The sequence below is a fragment of the Durio zibethinus genome, chromosome 2 (assembly GCF_047325235.1).
Source record: "Durio zibethinus cultivar Kanyao isolate XHJ-2024 chromosome 2, ASM4732523v1, whole genome shotgun sequence".
Classification (NCBI taxonomy): Eukaryota; Viridiplantae; Streptophyta; class Magnoliopsida; order Malvales; family Malvaceae; genus Durio; species Durio zibethinus.
In genome coordinates, this window is record NC_143163.1 from 39,594,058 (window position 1) to 39,614,580 (window position 20,523).

The window sequence follows — 20,523 nt, forward strand, 5'->3', positions numbered from 1 at the left end:
ATAATAATAAAGAAGTAATTCAAGAGCAAAAATGAAGAATCTGTTCAAGAAGCTGTATTCAACGCTGACTTGTTCAAATCCAACAAATTCCAGCTTCATCTCCTACTACTTTTCCCTTATTAACTCTTCGCCAAACTGCAAGCATTTACGCCACCTCCACGCTCGCTTGCTCAGAACCTCGCTGTACAACAATGTTGTCCTCAGTTCCAAGCTTGTTTTGGCCTATTCTCATCACAACAACCTCGTCCCCCACTCTCTTTCAGTCTTCTTTCACATGCCGCAAAGGAATATTTATTCTTGGAACATCATAATCGGCGAGTTCTCGCGCTCAAATTCACCACTTAAAGCCATAGATTTGTTTCTTCAAATGTGGCAGAGTTCTGATGCCAGGCCCGATGACTTCACTCTCCCACTTGTTTTAAGGGCATGCGTGAGTTATGGACAAGTGAAACTAGGTGTTTCTTTTCATGGGTTGTGCGTGAAACTGGGTTTCGAAAGGAGTTTATATGTTGCTTCTGCTTTGGTTTACTTGTATGTTAGTTTTGGGAAGGTTTTTGATGCGAGAGTTGTGTTTGATGGAATGCCGAAGAAAGACGCAGTGTTGTGGACGGCCATGTTGGATGGATACGCAAAGCATGAGGAACCCATGTTGGGTTTGGAATTGTTTAGAGAGATGGTAGATGCTGGGATTGCGCCTGATTGGGTGGTTATGTTAAGCTTGCTTTTGGTGAGTGGACAATTGGGGTGGTTAAAGCAAGGGAAGAGTGTGCATGGATGGTGTGTGAGAAGGTGTTTGGGGATGGAGTTGAATTTAGGGAATGCTATTGTTGATATGTACTTAAAGTGTGCTACACTAAGTTATGCTCATAGAGTTTTCAATATGATTAATCAAAGAGATGTCATTTCTTGGAGCTCTCTCATATTAGGATATGGGTTGAGTGGCAATGTGAGTATTGCTTTGGAACTCTTTGATAATATGGTTGCCAAAGGGGTTAAACCCAATCAAGTTACATTTCTTGGTATATTATCAGCATGTGCCCATGGTGGACTAGCAGAAAGAGCGAGTTCGTGTTTTGAAATGATGGGGGCCTATGGGGTGACGCCAGAGTTGAAACATTATGCTAGCATGGTTGATTGTTTGGCAAGAGCTGGGCTTTTGGAGCAGGCAGAGGATTTTATTAAAGAAATGCCTATGGAACCTGATGCAGCCATCCTAGGAGCTATTCTAGCAGGCTGTCGTGTTCATACTAATATTGAAGTCGGTGAACGAATTGCAAGGAAACTTATTAGTCTAGAGCCAGAGAAACCTGGATATTATGTGCTGTTATCAAATATATACGCTGCTGCTGGTAAGTTTGATGAAGCTGAGAAAGTTAGGGAATTCATGAAGGAGAAGAATGTATATAAGGCACCAGGTTGTAGCTCAATTGAGTCGGAGAATTGGCTTTCCTTGTCAACAAAACAATGAAGTTCTATTTCTTCCTTCTATGTTCCTACCAGAAGGGCTAGATAATGAAGTATTATAATTTCATTGTTTCCATCCCCTGTTTAGCACATTTTGAGGTATTCTTTTGATGTTTAGAAAAATCAGTTTTGAAAGCGATTCTGGGGCAGTAAGAACAATTGATGGCAGGTGAAGGTAGATGAAGTTTTACCTACGAAAAGATAGCTCCTCGATGGGTAAACAACGGTGGGAGAGTGGAGACAAAGAGGGGGATAGCGGCAACTGATACACTGCTAAAACTGACAGGCGGAACAAGAGAATCATTTGAAAGTCCGTCCACCTTTGAAGATAACGAGGCAAACAATAGTGTCACGGGTTGAGATTTAAGCGTCGAACCCACGCGACTTCGAAATCCGGGCATCTACTAATCCGATATTCCAGATCAGCTTAACCGTCACGGTTCATACCCTTGTGAGGTATTATCTGCTCTGACCCCCATTACCTCACGGTTTTATTCTACAAAAAGTGCCTCACAAGACGAAGATGGTGTGAACCCTTTTATACCCTAGTGACTCCTATTATGTTCGATGTGGGATTCAGGATTCCTCCTTAGATCTATGACATTCTTCCGTACCCAACCTCGTGACGTCATCGTTATGAAAGCTGACCACCCTGGCTACTTCTCTCGAAGTGCTTGACGTGAATCGAACGGTATAAAGCTGGCTTTGATACCAACTGTCACGGATCGAAACTTAAGCTCCAAACCTGCACGACTCCTCGACCCGAGTATTCACTCATCCGGTATCCCAGATCAACCTAACCGTCACAGTTCACACCTTTGTGAGGTATTATCCGCTCTAATCCCTTATGACCTCACAATTTTGTCCTACAAAAGACGCCTCACAAGACGGAGATGGTGTGAACCCTTTTATACCCTAATGACCCTCCTATTATGTTCGATGTGAAATTCATGACTCCTCTTTAGATCCGTGATAATAGGACTAGGATAAGAATGAGACCGGGGTTTCTAGCATAGAAAGAGCAGAAGCTGCAAATCTTTTGGCTGTTGCAGCTCTTTTTTTTGGTCTATACCTGTGAAGAAATACCTTGTTCATATAGCTTTAAGCTGTTGCAGTGAAGTCACTGAAGTGGAACATCCCATAAATTTATACGCATAGAAAGCAGTTTCTGGGCAGCATAAGCTGTTAACCAATTGAATCATCATAGGCTGATGGAGCCTGGGAGCAGTGCCTTTCTTTTTTTATCATTGAATGATAAATAAATCTCGAGCACGCTTGTTCTTGTTATTTGAACCACAAAAAAAAAAAAAAACGTCCAGGTCTTAAGTCCTAACGCTGTAGGCTTTCAATTATTAAGAACTAAAGATCTTAATAAAAGCATTTCAGAACAACGCAACGCAAGCAAAATGATTCCAGGAAATCAGAGAACTAAATAATTAGTTTGAGAGAGACCTTTATCTGGGTAACAGCATCTTTATTTCCATTTAATAACAAGAAAAGAAAAAGCCCAAGCATCTTCTATCATATGACCTTCACCAATCTTATTATTTGGAAAAGCCCTAAAAGCTCAATCTATGTGTGTCATATTTGATGGATGTCAAAACCATAAAACAGAGTTTGGAGGAGAACAGGCAAAACATGTCAATATCACTAATTTCATTTCATAATGCACCAAGTTATTTACAATTCTTGAATGGCATTAGACAACCATATCATGTTCGGAGAAACCAGAATGGCCAGCTTCTCAATGCTTGCTTCATCAAAAATCACAAGCAATTCTTTAAGGGTTTGATAATTTTACATGAAAATTTCTACCGCTAATTCGACACTACACATCATACACTAGAAGTCGCTCTTCAATAGAAACACGGCAGATTGGACACCTCTTACACTTCTCACAGCAAGTACTGAGATGCAAATTAATAGAAAAAGAGTATGAGCACCACCTCCTTTGATAAGAAATGAACTATTATGCATGTGCCATATGACAAAAATATGGTATGAGAATTTATGATGCCTAAGCCAAAGATTTCAGAGATGTATCTTAGTTTAACCAATACTGATAGAGAACAAGAATAGCCCAGAATAAAAGAACATTAGCAATATTTCTAGGGTAGACACAAATACCTGCAGAGGACATGATGCCTACATGGGAGGAGGACTACATTGATTTGTTCCTCAAAGCAAACTCTACACAGAATCTTTTCCTGACAGATTCAATAAATTAATAAGCACTACAGTCTATAGTTGCCCAATGATTATAGTAACTTGATAAGAACTTAAGTCATCTCCTGAAATATACATTTTGAAGTCTCTCGAACTCCTGCTGGCTAAACTTGGTGATTTCTGTCTGCTCACCGAGTGCAGCTTGTAATCTCCAAATCTGTATTCAAAAGAAATTAAAATATTGGTACAACTTTGTTTGATGGTAAACAGAGATCTCATAGAATGTATATTTAACAACTCAGACAAAAACAATTGCAAAAATAAAGTGACTTAAAACTAAAGCAGAATCTTATCCTTTCACAATTTGAAGATGACAAATACTGTGTTTACCTCGTCAACAAGATCTGATTTTGGCATTTTCTTCACAATATCAGGCGAGAAAGTGTTATATCTGAATATTAGAGGATGAAAGATAAGATCAGCAAAGAGACAAGGGGGGAAAAGCCTGTTATTATCCTTGTACTACCCAAGAAGACCCCATAGTAAGCAATAAAAGCAACTGGCACACATGATGAGAAGAAAACAAACTTTGTTGCTAAATTCAGTATATTAATATGAATGCATCTCATGACTATTCTTTTCTTTATAATGCTTTTTAACGCATTCTTTTCATGAATAATAAACTAAAAGCAGAAGCCTGAAAACTGCAATGGCATATATGTGAATGAGAGAGATTCTTTTTCTTGTGGCCAATAGTGGATGGAAGATTTAAAGGAGTGTCATATCATGGCAACGTCTCCATGTTATAAAAAGAAACGATATCTTCGTACTTAAATCATTTCCTAAGAACTTTACTCTAGACATTTGACTAACTGGCAACAAATGAACAAAGGTGACAAAGCAGCCACCAATACGATACAGGTGACTAACTGGAAACTTTACTGCATTGCTTGTGCAGCCATGATGGTTGCTAATGAAAACTTTTCAACACTTTCAGTGACATCATACTATGAAGGAGAAACCTTTTTTTTTTTTTTTTTGGTATACTTATAAGTCTAAGCATTCACCGGATATAAGCTAGTTACTCCTCAAGAAAGCAGCCAAAATGGTTGCTTATGCATTGTGCTAGATGAATGGATGCATAAAGGAACCAGAGTGCAATGTAGAAAACAGACCCAGATGCCCCTGAACAATAAAGTCTAGCCTGTTCCTCTCGACTTCCTTCATCAATTGACCACCAACCGAGCAACCTGTTGAAAGAAAAGAAACATAAATGATGAGTATTGTTTCACAATGATTGCATTTGTCCCCGATTGTTACAGACTCGGTAGAATTTGAGCAAAAGTTAACCAAATTTTAAAGACTAACTCCTGATAAACACTACCTTGATCCACGGTGCAAGAACCCAAAAAATTCAAGAACTTTTGATGATACATCAAAGTATCTTCCAGATCCAGCTCCACTATGTACTAAAATAACAATTTTCTCAATAAATCTATGTGCAGCAAGAATAACCCCAGCTCCTTGCAGCAGCAAAAGAGGAGAAAAAAGGACTGGAGGTGATATATTTCTTGCACTAGGTGGTGTTCCCTGACATCACAGATTAATATATATTTAAGATGAAACTTGAACATTTGGGAAAATACCAAACAAAGGCCCTTCTTAACAATAATTATACCTCTAAGTGCATGAAAAGCATGACCTGGAAACCAATAAATGGAATTTTCATTACATGCCCTCCAATATCTTGCAGGTTGCATATTCTGCTGTTCTGGTGCCTGTCTTCATCAGAAGATACTATCAAGCCTCTGTTCCAGTCAAGGTATCTTATAGTCGAAGATAAGCTGGTTTCTCCAAGGTGGGAATTTTGATGAATTGCTGGATTATACCACTTAGTACAAACAAGAAAGGCAAAGCACTCTGCAATACTGCAACAGAACACAAAAGATTATTCCAACAGAAAAAGGGCACGGGAGAAGTGAAAATCATCACATGAAAATGAATGCATTCTACCCAAAGTTTATGAATAAATCCCACCAGCCTAGGGCTTCAACGTCACCTGCATGTCGTTGAAGATCAATCAAGTATTAGCATCACATATGTTGTGAATGGTTTGAAACTGGAATACATATGTTAGCAGGAAAAAGGGAATGTTGGCTAACGTATCAGTCTTCAGAGAATTCACATTTATAACAAAGTAAAATAAATCCATTAGTTAAATAGTCCCCCCCCCCCCCCCCCCCCCAACCCAAAACAAAGGAAAGGTCAAAAGAAACATGAATGACTACACAAGTAAATACTACCATTTAAACTATGAAACAAACTTACCACATAACTTTAAAAGAGTGAAAGTTGTGGCAGCAATAAAGAAGACCATAGATATTGCAACCCAAAAATGCTACAAACCAAATAATAGAAATTTAGAATCAGTTCTCTGACCAATTATAAAGGCATAACACTTTAGCTTAGATGATATAGACAAATAGATCATCACAGAGATATCATGCATCGTTACTATCATGGTACGTGAGCATATGCTCTGGTTATGAATGAGTATTTTTAAGTTTGATGTCATGCTGTTATAAAGGTAAACAGTTTGTTGCACTGAAGATACTATCATTATTGCTGTGTCTTTAACTTTATTTTTTTCTTTTCCCCCTTCTTAATAACCATATGACTCAGTACATCAGGGGAAAAACATTTGGTTATCATTCTTCAATCAATTAAGCTGTCCCAAGTGAAAAATGTACCATTAAAGGAAGCATCATGCTTAAATAAAAGTTACCATGATGTTTAGAATAGTTGTTAAAACAATGAAACTCTTGATAGGCTAATTGAGATTAAACAGGGAGATATGAAGAGGAATGTTTACACAATACAATGCTCGTGAGTTCCAAAAATTGGAGCGACTCAACTGTCAATGATGCAAGATTTATGTCTCCTCAAGCTAATTTCTTGATCAAAGATAGGAGAATCAATAAAATTCAAGCAAAGGTTTTGGATAGGCTATGTAAGTACAAGAAACTATTAACCAACATTTAACTGCTAATATATAGCTCATGAGAAAGCTAGATCATTATCACATTTAACCAGATAAGGTAAATGATAGCTTGAACTGAATTGTGGTTAAAAATCTAGAATAAGGAAGTACTTAGTGCATTATTCAACTAAAACATCGGAAGGCTCATAAAAGTGAATTATATGAGAGCATACACCAGAGCAGAATTAGATAATTTAGTCTAAAGCCAAACCTCTGCTTATTTGTCAAAAACTAAATAAAAGGATAAAATCAAACAAACTTAACCTCTTATTCAGCAATTATTCTATTTAATATATCTTTCTAATCACCATTTAAAAAAATAACTTTTGATGACTCAGAGGACAAAAAAAGAAAACCACTTCTTGTAACGTTCAAAAAAATGTCAAAGGGTACAGAACCAAATAAGATTTTAAAAGCAACAAAATGAAATAAATGCACAATATCTAACCAATCCTATCCCTGGTTCTTCTCAATTCAATTTGCAAATAACTAACTACAACATCAACTAAGGCCAATGTGTGCATGGCAGTAAAATTTGGACAATGTTTGAACTTTGAATCAGACATACACATGCTACACAGACATGCATTATATGCATGTTTGATTATTCTAACATGCATCTCCATTTTCTAACTTTTCTCTAAAATCTACTAGATTGTTGCATGTAGTTGCATATCAGAACAAAAGTTGAGAGAAAGATCACAGCAACAATTAGTATTACTAGTAATATTATAATTCCATGACTTGTAAGGAATATAACTAGATTCTGTAAGACGCAGTGAAAACCACAGGATGATAAGCACACAAAGCCACTGGAGAAATCATCATTTATAAAACTTATGACTATGTGGACCATAAGCACTAAGGCAAATAGGTCCAAGAAAAATTTTTTATGAGTTATGTGATATCTCCAAAATAAATCCTTTATTCACTAATAATTACAAACTTACTGGAAGTGTCTCCCATATCACTTCATCACTCATGCTTTCCTCATCTCCAGGCATTAAAGCTCTGCACATCCTGTAAAAAATTAAAGAAAAATAGTTATTGCATCTAGAAAAAGTTGATAAGATAGAATTAAATAACAGTAACATTTAACACCACAATCCCACACCCACCTACATCTGACTTAGTGCTTTGCTAAAATACTATAGCATCACCGGTCTTGCTATAGTTAATGGATAAGTCAATAGACTCAAAACGGTGCAATCCAACAGATTTTTTTCCCCAACATAATTAGAGGTTAAGCTAGGTGAGAATGAGAAGGAATACACAACATATGTTTACGATTTTGTTGGAGTAAGTCAACAGATGAAGTTGGCAAGAGGCATACAGTCCACACCACATGATATAAAGAAGCAAATAGTGCAATAGTGGGTTTATTTAATCTGTAAGGTTGTCAATAAGTATTGTAAGATTTTATTCAGATTCCTGTTGGCTGGAGACAAAAAGTGTAGCAAATCAATTTAGTTAACACAGCACAAGATTTTATAGTACCATCAAGTACTCAAGGAACAAAATATGCAGAATAACATAATGGGGCAAAATAGTACCTGATATTATCAATCAAAATAGCTATTTCAAATGCAAGCAGGGGCAGAAAGACAATCTTCAAATCAACAACTGCAACACATCCATTTCCAAAAACAATTTAAATTATTATTATAATCCAATGGGGAAATTAGATACTCATAATCCCTAATCAGCAATTTATAGATGTACTAAGCTTCTGAAGCATCAAATATATATTCTACAAAACAAGGGATAAGTTCATATAAATACATCACTAAGTTGAAGATAGAAACTAATGTTTGTAGAATATTGATACTTAAAGCAGTATAAAAATGAATTGGTAGGAGAAAGAGTATTAGTTATTAACATGCTAACTTGAACATAATAAGTATTTGTGAATCATTAATGTCAATATCCTTGATCCACCAAATCAGAGAGTATAACTAAGATGGAAAGTATTAAAGCAATAAAAAATTAAAAGATAGAATTCATAACTAAGAACAAGCATATCTACAGATTATTATGTTAAATAAGAACAAGCATATCCAGAGAGTATTATGTTCAGAGGATGTTGCCTGTGTACCATAGCTGTTGTCAAGACGTATACACAAAAGTAGCTCAAAAGCAACAAGCGATGGCGTCGCCATGACCGCATGAAAGGGGGCCCACTGTGCATAAGAAAAACATGTTATTGATCCGGATTATTCTTGAATACAATGCCATAAAATATTTTGTCACAGCTATAGATGATATCCCCACTTAGAGATGATCTGTCATACATGGCGATCGTGAGGCATTGCTGGAGCAGGCAAAGAAAACCTGCCACGTGCTACGACTGCATGAAAAAGCCATAAAGGGGCAAATACAACCCTGCACGATGAAACAAAAGGAAAAGAAAAAAAAGAAGAAGCAGTCTTTAGCAAATAGAAAACTCAAGAAAAAGCAGTATACCTTCTTACTAGCATAAAAAGGTTACATGTTCTCATCTCCCTGATTACCTACAGAAGATAACTAGTGAATCTACATTGACCTGCAACAACTGCTTAAATGTTCTGTTCTGCACTATTCAACTATAAAGTTTAAGTGTAAAACTAGCAGTTCCATGAGGACCTCTATGCGTGACCGATAGCTAAATATAATGAAACCATTAACTTTATATATGATCACAAGTATCCAAGTCAACAGATCAATCACTGGGCATATCACCGACGAAAATGAAGAAACAAAAAAGCTATCAGTTAAACCCTCAACCATGAAATTTTATGACACTTGCCATATGTTTGAATTTCAAGGCGATCCCAAAAGAGAAGCCAAACCAGTCAATATTTCACGGCAGAGAACATGCCAAACCCACAATCAAAATCTACAGTGTAAGCAAACAAAACTTTAACATTTTCCATCTCAGAAAGAATTCCCCCCCCCCTCTAGTTTTCTACTCCATCTCAAAATCACGTGTATTTCGTTGCCAAATTGACTTTACTAAAAAAGGAAATTACACCTACAAAATTCAAGTCAGAAAATAAAAAAACTTAATTGCAAAAGAAATTATACATGAAAGATTAAGAATTTAACTGTACTAAAAGAAGAAATTACACCTACAAAATTCAAGTTAGAAAAAAAATTAATTGCAAAAGAAATTATATATGAAAAATTAAGAATTTTGTTTAATCGAGAATATTGTAAAAGGAAGCAAGTGACACAGTGAATATTGTGAATGCAGGCACATAATAAAATAGAAAAATAATTACTTCTCCATAAAACCCAACAGTTTTGAAACAAATTGAAGCCCAAAATTAAGTGAATTAAAGAGAGAGAGAGAGAGAGAGAGAGAGAGAGAGAGAGAAAGAGAGACGAACCACCAAGAATAAGAGACGCCATGATGAAGCTTGAGAGCGAGTAAAAGGGTGAACGAGAAGAGCAAGGCATGGGCTAGCAGCGCCAGCAGCGACTTCCCCACTCTCCTCCAGCTCATCACTCTCCTTCTCTCTACCAACATACCCAGAAAACCCCAAAAACAAAAATAAAATTTTGACGGAATTCTCAACACACCCAGAAAAGAAAACCTTTCAAACTCAACCAAAAATGGCAACTTGGCTTTAACGCCAAAGCAAGGTCTTTGTTTGTGGTGAGAGAATACTTTCGGACGAAATTACCACTAATAAATTTGGACGATGGATAGTACGCGAGTCTTAAGAAAAAGAAAAGGGTAGTTTAGTAAAAAAGCAAGAAATCATTCGGTGATGTCCACGTTAAAGTTCAAAGCTCAGAATGAGATATTTATCGATTTTAAAAGGTTTTCCTTTCTCTCAGAAAATGACATGGAGATATAGTGAAATTAATATCATGAGGACACGTGGAACTCGGATTGAATAAGTGCTTGATATGGAGATAATTACATGTAGATTACTTTCCATAGCTGGGAATGTCAAGTCAGTAATTTGATTCCTACTTGTAATACTGTGTCTGTGTCTATGGGCAACGATTCTGTGTGCGAATCCGTGTCATGCTCCCCACCAGTTTTTCACTTGTCGTCAGACTCTTGTATTCATCTCCTGCATTTCAAACAAAAGCAGATTTTGCTAACTTCTACTTTCTTTGAATTAATGTGGAATGCAATGTAAAGATTTTTCGTGGCTTCTTGCTAATTTTAAAGTTTGTACCTTTTTTTAAAATTAGCTTCTTGGATAAGGTCGGTCCCCAGCAAGAAAATAAAGGGTCCCACAAGCTTTTGTTGATTATCTAAGGTTGGCAGATTAATTTATTCCTGAGGAATTTTCATCGATTCGATTTTATAATATTATTTTTTTGTTAATAATTAAGTTTTAAGTTAGATTAAAAACAATTAAGATCGAATTAGATTTAAGTTTTAGATAAATTTGATTTGAAATTAGATAAAATTTATTTTTAATTAATTAATTAATTAATTATATTTATATTTAAAAAATAATATTTTATTAATTTTAAATCAGATTAAATTAAATATAATTTATATAATATCAAATCAAATTAATTTAAATATAAAAAAATAAAAAAAATTAGGTTCAATCAAATTTGAAGTTAACAAATATCTACTCCAACCAGTCCCATTTGTCATCTTTATAATTATCTCACAATCCAACTTAATCCCGATCGAGTTGTGCCAATCCAACCCGCTTATGATTCGGTCGTGCCGATTGTGCTATCGGTTGGGCTGAGATAAGCTCCATCCAAAAGTTTTTCTGTTTTTTTTTTTTAATGTATAATTTTTTATTTGATTGTTGGTTTTTCTTATGTATTTATTATCTTATTCTTATAATTATGAACAAGGCGTAAAAAAGAAAAAAATTAGGGACATGTATGCATATTAGGATTTAATTTCTTTCTCTCTTTTGGATAATAGATGTGTTTCATTTTTTTCTTCATTTTATTTTACTCTTGATTTTATTCAATAAAAATAGTTTGTTTTGCCACATAAGAAAATGGATACAAATTCCACTCATCCACGTGGCATGCCAATAGATGTCTCGCGTGGACAACTTATTCATTTCAGATTTTCGTTCCCATTATTCTTACAAGTTTCTATATGTGGAAAATGATCAAGGATTTTATATAGGTTCACGAGTTTTTTTTATTATTTGATAAGTAGTCAAATTTCAAAATGGGGAAAATGATACAGGATAATAATAAATATTATGATGATATATAAGCTAAGATGCACAGGTCAAGAAAATAGAAATGACAATGAAACAAAAAATAATAATGATGATTATCTGGTAGTTTGTATTGCATCATAACCCAATGATATTGCATTTGGTTTGGTTATGCAATAGTTAACTTCTCTTTCTCTTCATCCACCCTGACATTGACATATATAATTTTAACTATATATCAAATGTTGGCTCATTTTTCTCTTACAAATAAATTGTTGGGACATTGTGTGCGTGAATTGTGATGGTTACTCCTCCAAGTGCAAGGGCCCAGCCGGAAGCTGCATTTCCCTTGGAAAGGAGGAAAGGAAGGTTTGGGACATTGTGTTTGTGAATTGTGATGGTTACTCCTCCAAGTGTCACAATCCTCACGCCAAGGCATCAGGGATGCCGAACCCAAACCTTCAGTATTCACTATTGTCGTTGAAAATACAATGGTAGTCATCGGCCGAGGTACACCAAGGCCTGCCCCTGCCTTGATATCGTTTGGGCTTGCAAGCTTGAATAGGCTACTCGGCCCATTGACCACTCCAAGATCAATGTTAATTATTTTGAAGAATTTGTGATCATTAAACAAAAATGAAAAAGAAAAACTTCCAAACATCATTTAATTCCATAACCAAAATTTTCACACTAGCTATCTACTTGATCCGATAACTGAAAGGGAATACAATAGGGCAAAAACATTCTTGATTACTTCAAGTAATAGAGAGAGAGAGAGAGAGAGAGAGAGAGAGAATCTACTTAGGGTATTGCTAGATTTTACAGATTTAGTGCAACTCTTGATGTCTTTTGCATACTACTCCCATATATATATATATAATTAATCAGACTTGAAGCTAGTTAATCTCTTGTCATAAACATTGCTAGTTATGGTTCAGAAAATGTATTCCAGCCCATACTTTATTTGTATTCACATATAATAAAGTCGAATGCGTACGTAAACGATACATACAACTAGCTAGCTAGATATATATAAAAAAAAATATCTATAACCACTCACAAACCCACTTTCTTTGGTTCTATCCATTCCCTGTCCTTGCTAGCTGATCTCGCTTTCCCACTCTCTAAACACTATGAAGTTTCAACAACCAAATCCATTTCATTTCAGTAATTGTACCACACTCCACCCAACGTACACTTGCGTGTGGATTTGTGTATATCGGAGAATGAATGGCTATATTTGGATATATTAGAACCTTTCAAGTTGCATATTAATCCTGGCTGCCCACTCTTTTAGTCAGACTCAAGAATCAAGATACAAACAGGAGGGAAGGCCAAGATGCAAGATTATAATGTTCCTGTTCCGAATATAATAACATAAACATCGTATAACAGTTGTTTATAGTACATGCTCATCAGCGGCTGTCTTCAATTTTCACAGCATTATTTCAGCTCCGAGTCTACTTAAACTTTGTCTTAATTTTAGATGACCACAACAGTCTCCTTTATCAGCTACCATTAGAAAAAGCTGCTCGATTCCCCCGAAAACAGGCAACGGCCTATGCTTCAATGGGCTTCGTTAGATTCTTCAGCAGCAGTACCCTGTTCCCTCTATACAAAAAGTATATACACATACACACACACACATATATATATATATATGTATATATGATCGATGCAGCCAGCCTTGTTCGCTCAAGGCTTCAGTGATCAGTATAGCTTACACTAATTACTCACTGCATGATTAAAGTATATAATCTTTCTGATGATATCTTATCATCATTTATTTTATTTCCACGAAATTTTATGGTTGAAGCTAGAGTCGAGATCACGCTACTTTTCTTTCTGTCTTTTTTATCCTTTTGGTGAAAAGGTAGAGATCGTGCCTCGACTCATCATGGTTTAGGGTTGTGAACCATAACGGGTTGACACGCTTCTTCTTGCGTGGAGAATTCGGCTACCTAGCATTGTAGCAAATTGAGTGGAATTTGAGTCATATATATTCTGCCTTCCAGGAGCTCACAAGTTTGATTTAACTTTAAATATTGTTCTACATGTATTTGTAACAGCTAGGGTTTTGTTACCGGAAAGGATTCACTTCAACTCTTTCAGAAAGAGATTACAACAACCATTATATTAAGTACTCTAAATTATATTTTAGATTGGCTTCATTTGCAATCAAGCCTTGTTCGGTTGAGTATCAACTTTTGTTCAAGTTCTACTGTTTGAGCATAACAGCTAATGAAATTCTTTCAAGCTCAAACAAAAATTTGAGCCTCAAGTCTTTAATCAAATAAAAAACCTATCATCAGAATGTATTAAAAGTTAATTAATGTAGTATGTATGCACAGATTTTGATCATATTTGAAGAGTGAAAATTTCATCATAATTTCAAAAAAAAAATGATAAAACTTATTTAAAATATTGTATATCATTAAGGTCTATCAATCTCTCTGAGTTGCATTTTTTTTACTTTACTTTTAATATATTTAACTGTTTTTTATTAGAAATCTTATACTTATCTAAAAATAAAAGACAAGGAAGAAGAAAAAGAATAAGAGTTACTCATTCCTGCCTTTTATACATAAATGGACTTGAGACCTTTTAAGATGCTTAACTAATTAAGAAGATGAAAAAGTAATTTTGCACTTTGAAATTGTTTTGCTTCTAAAAATCTTGGTGAGTTTCTACTTGAATTTAATTGAAGTGGTAAGAATGGGTTCAAGTAAAAATAAAAACTCTTGAATTTGAACTGCAATATACTATTTTGAAAGGAAAAGAAACTGAATTAATTTAAAAAAAAAGGTAATATTAGCTGACCATTTGGACTCAACTTTTTGTACATTTATACAAGATAATTAAAGATACATATCACTATCGATCCCCATATATAGCTTGTAGATAATGTATAATAAATAGCAAATATTCATTTATACTTGTTATAGTAGGTTGTAATCCTGTCATTACTTTTTTGTTCATTATTTTTTTATACACTTTTCGGTATCATTCACCTATGTAAGATCTATTTATGCGTTTGGTCATATATATTTGTAAATGATGATTAAAATTATATTAAAAATAACTGACAACAAAGTAACGGAAGATTGAGAGTTGGATCCATTTACTATTTTCAAAATGACTACCAACTAGTCTATCACACACACGCACGCACGCACACACACATATATATAGTGTCTTCTACATTTAACCTACAATTTTCATAACTACTAATTTAAACTTTATAAATTTAGGTCATAGGTGGTATATAAGATTATGATAAGATAGAATAAGATGATATTATGAATATAATTAAATTAAATAATGTCATTTTATTTTATATTTGATGTATGCAAGAATTAAAATAAAATAATTTATTTATTAGTCAAAATTATCTTTTTTCAAAATTTATACAATTTAAATTATTGATGTAATTTTTAAGAATATAAAAAGATATATTAGCTTAATCTCATGAATTAAAAATAATTCTTTCTATTTTGGGATGATTGAATCATCTTACACAAAAAAGATGATAACCCTCTTTATAATCCTATCATTTTCACTTAAATACAAACAAAATATAATATAAAATAATTATCATCTTGTCCTATCTATCATTCTGGGCATCAAACATAACCATAATATATATAATATATATCATGTGACAACTTAACAATATAAATAAAGAAGTCAATATATATTCACTTAACTAAATGACTATGTGATAATATATGTATACATGCAAGCATCACGTAATTTAATGATCCGTGTCAATGAAGAGTATAAACTATTAACTCTTCTATCTAAGCTTTCATATGTCTCATTCACATATCTTTGGTATAATGTGCATTAAAAATTTAATTACTGCTTAATTAGGTCTTATATGTATAAATTACCAGGAAAATAATTTTTTTTAAAGTACGTACATAGATTAACCATGAATATATATATATATATATATACACGTATCCTTAAAATCAGTCTTTAAGATTAAATGATATTTTAAAAAGTTAAAGTAGATGATATAATTTTTTAAATTAAAAATTATATTTTTAAAAAGTATATATATATATATATATATACACACACATGTGCTTTCACTAACAAAATTCAAATAGAAAAAGAAAACCAGAACTGGTAAAAACACAGTAATGATCAAAGGGAAGAAGAAAGAGCGGGAAGGAAAACAAGAAAGTCAAATACAATATCAATATATAATATATAATGTACATTAATTGCATACTAGAAACAAAAACAACCTGTTTCTCTCTTTCTCTCGTGCTAGAACATGCCAGCCTCCTTAGGGTTTTCTTTCTAGTCTCTCCTTTACTCCACTCATTTTTTTAAATATAAATGAAAAACAAAAGAAACAAACAAGGGAAGGGAAGGGAAGGGAAGGGAAGGGAGAAACTAATCAGAAGCCTGAGATTACAACGTTGGTGATGGTAGTGTAACATCACGACAACAACAAGAAGAAAACGAACAAGTATGTCGTCACCATTCTTAATTAATGCATTTGATATGATCATAAATTCCATCAAACTGAGGAGAGAAAGGCTTAAACAGCACTACTATTGCTAGAAAACAAACAAAAGAAAATCCCAGAGAGTTTGTGTTTTTTGTCCCGAGTCCAAACTGGTTCCACTGATCAGAGCAATCAACTTCACGTTTTCTATCTTGGGTTTTGATATAAGGTTTCTCTTCCCACGAAAAAGATCCTCCATTGTTTTTTTGCCTATTTTCTTACTTTTACTGGTACTAAATTGAAACAATCCCGGCCCTCTCTCCTACTCTTTCTCATCACTTCTCTGCAATCAGCTTCACCAAACCAAAACCAACAAGCTGATCAATGATCATACATCATGCCATCGCCATGCCCCATTCCCAGCTCCCCTCTCTCTTTCTCTATTTGATTTCTTCCCTGATATTCTTTAATTAATTGAACCCATTTTTTAAGTACACAGTCCACACCATCAATACCTATTTTGTCCAGTACTGGTAGAAATACACAAATTAAAACACACTCAGAAAAAAAAAAGGAAAGAAAAATGAACACCCTCATCATCAATACCAGAAAAAAAGTACTTAAAGGCCTTTTGTAAGTTAAAGAGACCTGTGTTCAAGAATACTGATGTTGGTTCTTTGTCTCTTAACACTCCCTGAAGAAGACTCATCGGCAGAAGTCTTCTCCATCACTGCTTTCAATGCTTCTTGTATTGAACTAATACAATATTGCTCCTGCTGTTGTTGCTGATCACCACTACTACTTGAGTCTTCCTCTCCGGTAATGAACAGAACATTTTTTACACGCCCACCAAGCGTTGTGATCTCAGCTTTTAGTGTTTTTAGACGTAATGCTTTCAATGTCTTTATTAGGTCAGGCAAAAGATCGGACCTATCTTCACAGCAAATTGAAGCTTTGATCACAAACTTACCATCTTCATCCGATGTGTCCACCGTTAGTTCATCGATTTCGGTGGGTACAGGACTCGTTTCTTCTATCAAAGAAGTTTGCCGCTTTAGCTCCTTCACATGTTGGATTACTTCCGCAAGCAGTGAAGCCTTGTCCGTCTATGTTGCAAAGTGATAACCAAAACAAGAACAATTAAAGGAGCAGCATTTCAATAACTTTGTATCAAACTCTACAAACACATTAAAATGTAGTTAAAATAAGTAGTAAGAATAGAATGTAGTAGCATGTGTAGTACTTATTAAATTGATTAACATGCATGTTAGGTTACTTGTTCTAACGATGAAGCTTCGTCCCATCAATTCATCACAAGAAATAACCAAAACAAGAAAAACAGAAGACAAGTTAAAGTGAGTGATAAAATCAAATAGATCACAGGAAATGATATGTTAAAGTGGTTTTAGTGTTTCTCTCTGCTTTGTTGATTCCAAACTCGAAAGTAGCTCAAAGAATAGGTTGTTAATTGTGGGGTTTATTTTTATCTCAAGGGAACGGAACAGGCGTAATAGTGTGACTGACAAAGTATGCTAGTTTGTCTCTCTTTATTTCTTTTCATTCCCTACTTAATTTGACTGATGATCCGGCAAGACATTTCCATGGAAGCTTTTCAACTGCCCCTTGGTTTCTCTTTATCATATCAACCGAGCGACATTGTCGCTCATTCCCTTTTGGTATTTTTTCCCCTCTTCTTGGAACTACCACAAGACTGTCAAGAATAAACCAAAAGACAAGCATTTTTTTTGTTGAAAAGATCAAACCAGATTGAAAAAAGACGGGCCAAGAAGAAATGTGACGACCTTTCACGTCTAAATGGGTAGGTTTTGAGAGCATATAATCAGACCAACCATCTAAGTAGAATCTCAGGAAGATCTACAGATATCTTTAAAGGGAAAAGGCCCAATATATAATAAAAATACAAAAAGGATGCACAAAAGGTGCATGACACTTCCATATAATATACTAGGACATCTACGCGTGATGATTTATATTGGTTTCTTTTTGACAATTTTATAAGCATTTTTTGTTTTGTTTGTAATTTTCCATGACTTTATGCAATGACAACCACTTACCTTCGTGGTGCTTGGGAGTAAGCTGCGTAGCTTGGCGAGATGGTTGTTGATTCGTTCTCTTCTTCTCCTTTCAGCTTCACTGTGACTTTTAGAAGCAGCGAGAGCTTTAGCATCCATGATTTCTTGAGCGGTCATCTTACCCAATTCAGCTTGTAGCCCGAAAGGAGCTGAGCCAGGTTGAACCACCGGTCCGAGAGTGTCAGACAAGATCCTTAGCTGATCAGCCGATGGGCCATCATATGCATACTGTAGGGAAGGAGCTCTTCTATTGAATAAACCCCCATATGATGATGGCGGAGGAGGGACTAGAAAAGGGTCATGGTCTCGAACAGGGTTTCCAGTGAAGTGGGCTGGATTGAAAGTGTGAACCGGAGGGAGAGACCATGGTAGGATAGGTGATACTTCAGGGAATATCAACCCTCCCCTAGTTTCTCCAAATAAATCATTGTTCTGTTGCATCTGTTGGTGTTGTTGAATAAGTAACTGTTCTTGGTAACCTTGTATGTTATGGATAGCTTGAGAACACTCTCCTTGATCTTCTTCTTTTTTTCCACACATTCCTCGATCTTTTCCTTCCTCCCCCTCTGCCCTTTCTTAACTCTGCCTCAATATATTGCAAAAGAATCAGACAAAAGATTCAAGTATTATATAGATATATACGAATTTGTTTTGATATTGAACACTTCCTTTTCCGAGGTGAATTATATACGATAAGGAGATATGGAAGTTGGAAGGGGAAAAATTGGACAAAGGGTTATGAAAGAAAGAAGCAAAAGAAGAATAAAAGAAACAGACCTTCTTTTGATATGTTACATAGATGGACTTTTCAGAGCTCTCTCAATTCTTCTTCTTTATTATCTCTTTGAGGTGGTGGAGGGTGGTGGCAATTGATAAAAGAAAGAGAAGGCAAAGCCAAAAGGATTGGACTTGTTTATGAAGGATCACTCAAATCTCTTGGGGTAGGTTATTTTCTGCCACGCCTTTGCGCCTTTGTGGGTGAGGACCTTTTTTTATCCTTTGCTTCAAAATGAGCTTTCCTTTTCCTATATGCTTTGTTGGTGTCTTTTTGGTTCCTTTGTTTTTTTCTCACCGATAATCTGCCCCGTTCCCTCTCCAGCACTCTAAATTTATAGAGACTGCAAGTACTGCTAGTCTCCTTTCCTTTCCTCTTACGGCTTTCTTTATCCATTCCTGTTGGACAGAGAGAGAGGGGATCCTTTATCTTTATTCCTATTTTATTTTGTTTTATTTTATACACTAATAGTTTACACACCAAAGTATTTCTCTCTCCCTTATAAAATAATAATATTTGTTTGCTTTGTGATTGGTTCAAAGTGTATAATTACACTCTGTGTCTGTGAGTAGTGCAGTTGGAGAGAGAGAGAGAGTGGGGATGGGAAACACAAAAAATAAAACACAGTGAACACACAACACACAGATTGTCGACCGACCAAAGACCAAAAAGGCTGATAGTATCATCATGATAAAAGGCTTAGCTAAACCCTTTTCATTTCTTTTATTTTTTTTCATTTCATTTCTTTTTTATGCTATCGCCTCGCCTCGCCTCGATCTTCCTTTTCCTACCTCGGTCAAGCCCCCACGTTCTTCCACACTCTTGGCTATTTCCACGCCACCCTTCTGCTTCCCCGAGCCCGTGTAATCATTGTGTCTTGGAACACACTCCAACTTCCACCTTTTCTCTCTCTTTAGCTGCCCTTCTTCACTCTTCAATTTCAGTTACATATGTATAATATATATATATATATTATTCATGGCTTGCCTTCATTCCTTGTCATATGATCCTATATGGAGTCTCATATTAGATTATAGTTTGTCCTTTAAAGTGGAATTGATGTATATATGGTACAATGGAATTTGTTAATTTGTTTGATAAATTCGTGTGCTCTTCATTTTCACACGACACATGTAAAGCTTTGGCATGGGTTTGGCGGGGCAGCCTTGTTTTTTTTTTTTTTTTTTTTTCGTCAGGAGGATAAATTCCCAAAGCATCATCAAATATGAAGGCACCACATGCATTACTGCCTTCATTGTAAACCGTTCAGCTTAATTGGGAACCTCAACTTCATAATGGCATTCTAGTACTTATAATGAAGCAACAACCATGCATGTTCTCAGGTGAAAGCATGTAATTTATATTTTTAAAATTTTTAATCT

General features: G+C 35.1%; 3 protein-coding genes across 5 annotated transcripts; 1 reads left to right on the top strand and 2 right to left on the bottom strand.

Annotated features, from left to right (window-relative positions):
- Positions 1-22: 22 nt before the first annotated feature.
- Positions 23-2,755, top strand: LOC111318408 (Pentatricopeptide repeat (PPR) superfamily protein). Its single transcript, XM_022921261.2, has one exon. It carries the CDS (start codon positions 32-34, stop codon positions 1,466-1,468), a length of 1,437 nt encoding a protein of 478 aa, XP_022776996.2. The 5' UTR covers positions 23-31; the 3' UTR covers positions 1,469-2,755.
- Positions 2,756-3,103: 348 nt separating this feature from the next.
- LOC111318409 (Transmembrane Fragile-X-F-associated protein) lies at positions 3,104-10,440 on the bottom strand. 2 transcript variants are annotated; one of them, XM_022921262.2, is made up of 14 exons: positions 10,039-10,440; positions 8,962-9,052; positions 8,766-8,850; positions 8,224-8,293; positions 7,621-7,690; positions 5,959-6,028; positions 5,644-5,689; positions 5,309-5,558; positions 5,015-5,220; positions 4,806-4,880; positions 4,021-4,081; positions 3,767-3,847; positions 3,592-3,671; positions 3,104-3,371 (listed from the first exon to the last, which is right to left on the bottom strand). In XM_022921262.2, the coding sequence occupies exons 1-14, from the start codon at positions 10,176-10,178 to the stop codon at positions 3,293-3,295; spliced, it is 1,404 nt and encodes a 467-aa protein (XP_022776997.1). In that variant the 5' UTR covers positions 10,179-10,440; the 3' UTR covers positions 3,104-3,292. The 2 variants fall into 2 exon arrangements, with proteins under 2 accessions (XP_022776997.1, XP_022776999.2); XM_022921264.2 differs by having other exon boundaries at positions 9,931-10,329.
- A 5,550-nt stretch (positions 10,441-15,990) lies between these two features.
- Positions 15,991-19,459, bottom strand: LOC111317645 (basic helix-loop-helix (bHLH) DNA-binding superfamily protein). Of its 2 annotated transcripts, XM_089757054.1 has the most exons (4): positions 19,144-19,459; positions 18,349-18,948; positions 16,922-17,379; positions 15,991-16,803 (listed from the first exon to the last, which is right to left on the bottom strand). In XM_089757054.1, the coding sequence occupies exons 2-4, from the start codon at positions 18,904-18,906 to the stop codon at positions 16,782-16,784; spliced, it is 1,038 nt and encodes a 345-aa protein (XP_089613180.1). In that variant the 5' UTR covers positions 18,907-18,948; positions 19,144-19,459; the 3' UTR covers positions 15,991-16,781. The 2 variants fall into 2 exon arrangements, with proteins under 2 accessions (XP_089613180.1, XP_022775819.1); XM_022920084.2 differs by having other exon boundaries at positions 16,775-17,379.
- Positions 19,460-20,523: the final 1,064 nt, after the last annotated feature.